At 41.6% G+C, this 8071-nt stretch overlaps 1 protein-coding gene across 1 annotated transcript in view; it reads left to right on the top strand.

Moving 5' to 3' along the window:
- The window catches only part of LOC117830530 (partitioning defective 6 homolog beta-like), a 107323-nt gene extending 106172 nt beyond the window's left edge, over positions 1 to 1151 (top strand). The window contains 9 exon segments of the mRNA XM_034708678.1: positions 4 to 83; positions 85 to 185; positions 188 to 298; positions 301 to 327; positions 330 to 477; positions 479 to 510; positions 513 to 688; positions 690 to 845; positions 848 to 1151. Coding sequence (XP_034564569.1) covers positions 4 to 83; positions 85 to 185; positions 188 to 298; positions 301 to 327; positions 330 to 477; positions 479 to 510; positions 513 to 688; positions 690 to 845; positions 848 to 919 — 903 coding nt within the window. The 3' untranslated portion in view covers positions 920 to 1151.
- Positions 1152 to 8071: the final 6920 nt, after the last annotated feature.

Genomic DNA, 8071 nt, shown 5'->3' with positions numbered 1-8071 from the left:
ACGTTTGGTACCGACTCACTGACCAGGAAGAAGAACACTGTGCTTTCTGCAGTTCTTCTCCGGCCTGACGCAGCCAGAAAAAAAGCCCGGTGATCATCAGACTCCCTCGGACTTCCGCCCCGTCTCCTCCATCATCGACGTGGACATCCTGCCTGAGACGCAACGACGTGTCCGCCTCTACAAGCACGACAGGAAAAACCGTTGGGCTTCTACATCCGGGCTGGCTCCAGCGTGCGGGTGACTCCACAGGGCCTGGAGAAGGTCCCAGGGATCTTCATCTCTCGAATGGTTCCCGGGGGCTGGCCGAGAGCACGGGTCTCCTGGCGGTCATGATGAGGTACTGGAGGTGAACGGTATTGAGGTGGCTGGGAAGTCTCTGGACCAAGTGACTGACATGATGATCGCTAACAGCCACAACCTCATCATCACCGTCAAGCCCGCCAACCAGCGGAACAATGTTGTTCGCGGTGGAGGAGGAGGGAGGCACCGCATCCGGGAGCTCAGGACGCTCCTCGACAGCGGCGCCAGCTACTACGGCTACTCGCAGGGTGGGGTCGGCGCGGCCGCCTCCATGCCGACGCACATCATCCAGAACTTTCCTGTTGGAGATTTTGGACAGCGATGAAGCGACGAAGATTTGGTGATCGACGCGAGAGGAGAAGCCGAGCCCATCAGACGAGCCGCCTCCCAATTACAGTATGCCGTCGCTGCCTCGCTACGAGCCCCACCTAAACCTCCGCACCGCCGCCGCCAGCTCGCCTCCACCTCCACGCTCTCCATCAACGCCAACGGCCACCTTGCCAGCCAGCGGCAGCAGCGGATCACTCAGCAACACCACGCCGCTTCCAGCACGCCCTCGCCAGAGAGAGCAACGGACAGGCGGAGTCTGGAAGAGGACGGCACTGTAATAACTCTATAGACTGGACTTTCACACGAAACACTGGGAACCACTTCAACACTGCTACACACACTCGAGGGAGTCCGAACATAAGACAAGGGAACATCCTGCACCGTCAAACAACTGAGAAGCACAATGAACAGTGTACATGTTTAATCTCTACATTGAGCTTGTAGTTTTAAACATGTTGACATGTGAACCGCTGCACCCGAAGCCAATGACCACATGTGTGCCATAGTGGGGAAGCCCTGTGAGTCTACAGGCACGAAACATCAGCAGAAGAAGTGTAGACACCCTCAGAGGCTCTTACTTTGCAGACTGGTGTTAAGTCGAGCTTCCACTAGAGGGCAGTGATCAGAAACAACATCCTCCACATTTCTCTGCAGCTGAACCCAGACATCCTATGAACGGGTTAATCTGCTCTCCATGACACTATCTCACTGAAACATTTCAGCTCTTACATTTAACGACAATCTGTGGTTTTTTTGGCCTTGCCCTCGCCCCTGCACCATACTGTGACCACCTTCCTACCCTAAGTGGACCACAGCGTGTGGTTGGTTGCACAGTTGCGGTACTTTCCACCCGATGCAGTGCCACAACAACCGACCAAGTGCTGAGATACGCAATAATGTTAGTATTTTTAAGGGAGGGCCCGCCTAAGAAACAAGTTCGGGTCCATTATTTTAGCTTGGATGCTTTTAAAGCTGCTGTTGGTAGTCACAGAGTAAACATCTTCTCAGAGAAGAGGGACTTCGAATGTCAACACTACCCCTCCCAACCAGATTTCCTCTTAGCCCCCAAACACAGATCGGTGTGTGCAGTCATGATAGTGCCGGACTCATAACCAATCGGAGGACGTAGTAGGGGCCGCCCCTTAACCAATCAGGACAGAGGATTGGAGATTAGCAATGATTGGTCTGTCATAACGGGAATGAGGGGAATAATAACATTGCTTGATACAGGCAATGGAAAACACAGAGATTTAGCAATAGTCTCATATTACTTCACTTACTGATGAGTACAGATGGGTATTATGACCTTTTCTCCAAACCCAGCAAAAAGAAGTAACCTTTTTTACACCATTCCTACCAACAGCAGCTTTAACCGAGTGTCAGCCTATCCCGCTCTTTTACCTGTGGTAATGAACGACTGACTTGTAGTGAACGAAGAACCATTTCCATCATTATTGGGAGCAATTGAACTCTTCCACCACGAGGCCTGCATTTGATGTTATGTGAATATGTTTCTGTTTGTCTGTCTTCGTTTCAACACTTTCACACACAGGTGACCACACTGCCAGTCAAAAGTTTGGACACACCTTCTTATTCAATGTTTTTTATTTATTTTAATTATTTTCAACATTGTAGATTAATACTGAAGACATCAAAACTATGAAATAATCTGGTTTTACCATAATCTGGATTACAGCAGTAGTCAAATAGGGCTATCCATTGTGTACTAACCCTACCTCTGAACAACACAACTGATGGTCTCAAACACATTAAGAAGGCAAGTCATTCTACAAATGAACTCTTGACAAGGCTCATATTCATTAGAAACCATTCCAGGAGACCACTTCATGAAGCAGACTGAGAGAATACCAAGAGTGTGCAAAGCTGTCATGAAGGAAAAAGGGGGCTACTTTACAGAATCTAAAATATAAAACAGATTCTGCTTTGTTTAACACTTTGTTGTTCATTCAATAATTCCATATATGTTCTTTCATAGTTTTGATGTCTTCAGTATTAATCTACAATGTTTACAATCATTACAATAAATACAAACCCTTGAATGAGAAGGTGTTTCCAAACTTTTGACTGGTAGTTATCCAACAAATGAAAAGTTGCAACTCATTTCAGGAGATTAAATCACATTAGAGTCAGCCTCCCTTTCATGTTGCACTCACTTCTTCTTTCCATAGCAAGGGCTATCTCCTGCTGCATGCGTTCAAACGACAAAATGTGAATGTCTTTTAATTTTCATCCTCTCAATTCTCGCTGGACTGTGACTCCACATGCCACATCTCATGTCAGTTACGTACATCATACTCATCTGTTGTTCTCTCTCTGACGTGTCCATATCAACAGTTTTCTGTCAAGTATCTCTGCAACATCTCTCTTTTTGCATTTTCATCCTCATTGAATTCCAATAACAACAAACTGGGAGAATGTAAACAGCTGGACTGAAACACTATTAGCATACAGAACCACAGAGGTGAGGATTGTAAAGGGTCAGTACGCACATTGATACTGGAGAAATTGCTTGTGTGTCAACATTCAGGTCATCGGAATGAGTAATATTTAAACAAACACACATGTAGGAACAAATGAATTCATTAACTGTATTGATTAAGGTGAGGCCTGTCTGACTCAGCTCCGGTCTGTTAGAAGCATTCCTGTTGTTGTTCTTATTAAGGACCCAGTGAGGCTGTGATGCTTGTTTTAATGATGAGGCCGGACTTTTTAAAACACTGGGATTATATTATTTAGATATTTTTTAAAAGATCAACTTGGTCTATTTAAAAAAAACAACTTTAAAGGCCTGTGTCCACTAACACTATTTTATCGTTCATGCGCTGGCAGCACAACCTTAAATTCAGATTGCTTCTCACTGGCACTCACCTCAGCTCACTTTGATTGGTCCATTAGGGAGAAGTGACATTGACATGCATGGCGGTGTTGTAAAGACACAAAACATAAAACAGCCGATGCCGCTGGTATGTGCACTGAGGACACTGATACGCCTTTTTGACCTGCTTCCAGTTCCGGGCTGGTGCTTGCGCTGGTTCCGAACTGGTTCAACTTGCAACTTGTTAAAAACTGCAGTTCATCAAGTGTCCACTTGAGGCTGGCTCAGGAAGTACCGGAAACCACATACACACCAATTCAAAAAGGACGATCTTTACAGCAGAAATAAACAAGTTTACAGTCTGGTTCAAAAAACAAGTGTAGTCTGGATAGATCATTGCTCTATCGGCACACACTGTACAGGGTGAATATTTCATAACGCAGCAGTTTCGAAGATATTAAGATTACAATTTTCCATCATGAGAGGCACAGCTGACTTGATTGACAGGCGGGAACACTGTAGCTGTTGGCGAGGAGGCTCAAAGCCCGCCTCTGTACCTCACACTAGCTCAACAGAAGTTAGGTTGAGTTCAGCATTTCCAATATGGTTGCCTCTGACGATTGGCTTCAAAACAGCACTTCAGAAACAGATGGGTGATGTCACGGAGACTACATCCATTATTTATACAGTCTATGTTCTAGACCAGCAAAGAGTTGGTGCTGCTCTGGAACCTGTTTTCCTGGCCGGGAGCCGGTTCTCTCACAGTCCAAACACTAAAAACTGGTTCTCCATTGAGCACCGTCTCCGAACCAGCCCTGAATCTGCCTCAGTGGAAAAGGGGTATGAATGCTGAAAACGCTGAACTGAATTGGCTCCGTGCAGAAAATAAGCGCTGCTGAATTGTGAATGAACACAGGCCCTTAAACTCTGACGCCCTTCGATTTTACTTCTGGCTGTACTGAATCAACTGACTTGTCTTACAGAGCTTTTAAGAGTCGATCTGAATCTACCGACTGATGCTCCTTGGCGCTGCTTTAAATCCTGTTTGTGATCACCTTTAAGGAGGAAATTGCTCAGAGAGGTGTATTCTATAAAAATACTGTATTTCATGCTACATGTGTAAGGAACTCTCTGTCTGCCTGTCTTGGTACACTGGATCGTTGTGGGATCTGACACAGTAATGACTGGTACTCTAAACGGACGACTTTTAGAAATTAATGTTAATTTATTTACTTGATTTCTAATTTTAACCACAGGACACTGGGATTGTAACCACAGCGACTTTGTTATTTATTCTCTAATCATGTGTCTACATATTTTCCTTCTGTGTACACATTGTATGACTTTATTTTTTATAACAGATATACTTTGTTTATTCATGATTGTTTTTGGTAGATGATGCTGAATAGGAGATGATTTCAGGAGCTGATTTTATTGACAACATGAGAATCAGTTCAGACTTTTTTTTTTTTTTTATACATACTGTGAATTAATCAATATGAAATCGATATGTTTTATGGGAGGGCAACAGTTGTATTAGCACGACCTGGACACAGGCTGCGTTCTGCTTCGTGTTCAGGTTTTTTTTTTTAAGTGATGAGCAATGATTTCTGTTTGCCGGATAAATCTTAGAGTATAGATTTGTAATGAAGATTGTCAGTATTTTCATATCAATGCTATATATGATGTACATTTTTATCACATTTAATGAAATGTGTTTCAACTGGAGATGTATGAGTGAATTGTTGTACACCTGTTGATTGGAGGATCTGGATAAATAAACTAATATGTAGCAATCTGTATTGTTTGTGGTCTGTTATTACGAAAGAAATACTTCTACACTTTGTTTCTTTTTATACATTTTTATTTTATTTTACTCTTTTAAAAACATTATTTAATTCTCATGTTTTATGTGCTGAAATCTTATCGTCTTGGATGTTACAGAAGTCCTGAGGACATGATTCATATTTTACTTTCTCCGTTTTCTCAAGGAAACAAGTTCATTTTGTCGAGATCTGGAGAAAACAAAATCTGTTATCTCGAGATCTGGACTTATTTTTCTGGTGATAAATGAACTTGTTATTTAAAATGTATTTAATCATAACCTTTTAGGGCTTGTGTAGTTTATTCAGTTTTCTGGTCTTATTTTTCTCGTTATCTCAAGCTTGTTATCTTGAGATAACAAGAAAAAGAAGTTGTGATCTTGAGAAATCAAGTGAAATTAACTGGTTATCACGAGAAAATAGAGAGAATATAAAGTATTTAATCATGTCCTTTTAGGGCTTCCGTAGGATGTAGAGTCTTGGTTGTGATTATTTCTGCTGTAACTGATATTTTCTACAAAGTATTAACCCTCCTGTTGTGTTTGTTTCTCTGGAACAGCAATAATGTTCCTGGGTCAATTTGACCCGGGGCATATTCAATTATCCAAAAAAACCCAATACACACTTTTTAAATCTAGTTTTTAACTCCATTACTAACCACTTAAACCAAGATTTGGTCCATTGGTGTTCTTTAATTCTCACAGATCATGGTTCAAAGAGGATAACTCAGTCGATCTTCATTCAAATTCATGTTAAAACTTTTTTAATGTACATTGGAAAGCCCTAAATATAAATACAATAGTTTTACATGATATAGATTTTTGTTAATTTTATTTTACAACTTTAATTTTTTTTTTTTATGAAGTGATGTTGATAAATTAACATGACTCCTCTTCTGCCACATGCTGCCCAGATTTTATGCTGCATTTAGCTGGTTTGGAGGCATATATTGCCTAAAATAGACTTTGAGAAGGGTCAATTTGACCCACAACATAACAGAAGGGTTAAAAGAAATTCTGCACATATCTATTTCTTACAGAAACGCCTAAAAGGACATGATTAGATACATCATATTTTCTCTGTTTTCTAGAGATAACAAGTTAATTATATCGTTACCTCGAGATCTTGACTTCTTTTTCTTGTGATAATGGGATCATTTATCTTCTTTTATTCAGAGAACAAAGCTAATTTTTTGTGTATTGATCTTCAACCTGTAAGAAAAATGTCTCGGGGAAAAAAATGTCTTTTTACTCTTTACTGAGGCAACATGTTCTAAACAATGTTTGTGTAAAAAACAAAAACAAAAACAAAAAATTAAAGAAACTGATAACAGGCCTTTCCTATCACCTGAAGTTACCTGGTTACTACATGTATAAATATGCTGCTTTTATGTTTAGTACAGAAGCCCTTAAAGTACATGATTACAGCATTTCTCAGTTGTTACACACTAAACCCTATTGTCTGAACCAAAATTCTTAGCGGCCTGAACCCATGTATTGAATCAGTCACTCTTTTGGCAAAACCATGAGCACTTTTTGTTAGACACAACTTGCAAACACATTCTCACTAACTAAAACACATGTTGCACTGAGATGCACTTGTGTTGAATAATGGTAAGCACGAGTAGCAAGAGTTAAACACATTTGAAGCACAACCACTCAAAATTGATCACACGTGGCTAATGATGTGAGGAAACCAATATAAGCCTGGATCCGGAATGCCAGGTTTTTTTCCCCTGTTGCCTGGCCAGGGAGAATGTGGCCTGTGATGTGGGTGAAGTCCTGTGGCCTGACCCAGTACGTAGACCTGATGCTGTGGCTGAATGATCGTAGATACTGTAAGCACTTCAGTTTGATTTTGTGGATTACACTGTAATGTGCTTCCCATTTATATGTGTGTTTACTTTATTTTGACTGTATTTGGGTGCTACATTCATTGAGCCTACTGTGAACAGTAAACATTATTTCTGCAGCTTCATGTCCTGAGCATTGTGTTTTCAGTTTTTGGTGTAGTGTGTAATGACTGCTCAGTATTGTATTTAATTTTGATTGACTCGGGGTATGATCTGACAACATTGTTTGCTTTTGCAAGAAGAGTCAGAGGTTTGGTGAATGTAGTTTGAAAATTGGGGTTTGTGCTTATAGTGTTGAGAAAAGTGAGGTGGATGTCAATAAATGTGTTTTTCTCAGTTTTCTGGTCTTATTTCTTGTTATCTTGAGAGAATAAAGTGAATTTAATCATGTCCTTCTACGGCTTCCGTAGGATGTAGAGTCGTGTGATTATTTCTTCTGTAACAGATATTTTCTACAAAGGATTAAAGAAGTACTGCATGTATCTGTTCCTCAGGTACAGTACATAGCAATGGTTTTAGTGGTTTTTAGGCGCCATCTGCTGGATGTTTGTGACACTGTATATTATTTAAGGGCGCTTTAATTATTAAATTGATGTAAATATTTTTATTGTGTATTTTATTTAACTTGTTACCATAAAATACGAGGATTTGACTTTAGGACTCCCTTCAGGACTCACCTGTGCCCCCCTGTGAGCTGATCTGTTGATGGTCAACACCCAGCCAGCTGAGCGTCACGTGACGTGATGACGTGTAACCAGCATGGCGGCGCTGAACTGAGGCTGACTCTCTAACCGGACTGTCACCGAGAGCCTGGCTTTCCTTAGCTTCCCCCGTCACCTGCCTGTTAGCAGGGCCAGGCCGAGGATGACGGCCTGAGAGAGGAGCGACACCCAGACCGAGAGATGCAGCAGAGACCACAGAGGCCCCCCA

This window comes from Notolabrus celidotus, chromosome 18 (assembly GCF_009762535.1).
Source record: "Notolabrus celidotus isolate fNotCel1 chromosome 18, fNotCel1.pri, whole genome shotgun sequence".
Lineage (NCBI taxonomy): Eukaryota > Metazoa > Chordata > Actinopteri > Labriformes > Labridae > Notolabrus > Notolabrus celidotus.
The sequence above is the reverse complement of the archived record's forward strand: the minus strand, read 5'-3'. Positions and strand labels throughout refer to the sequence as shown.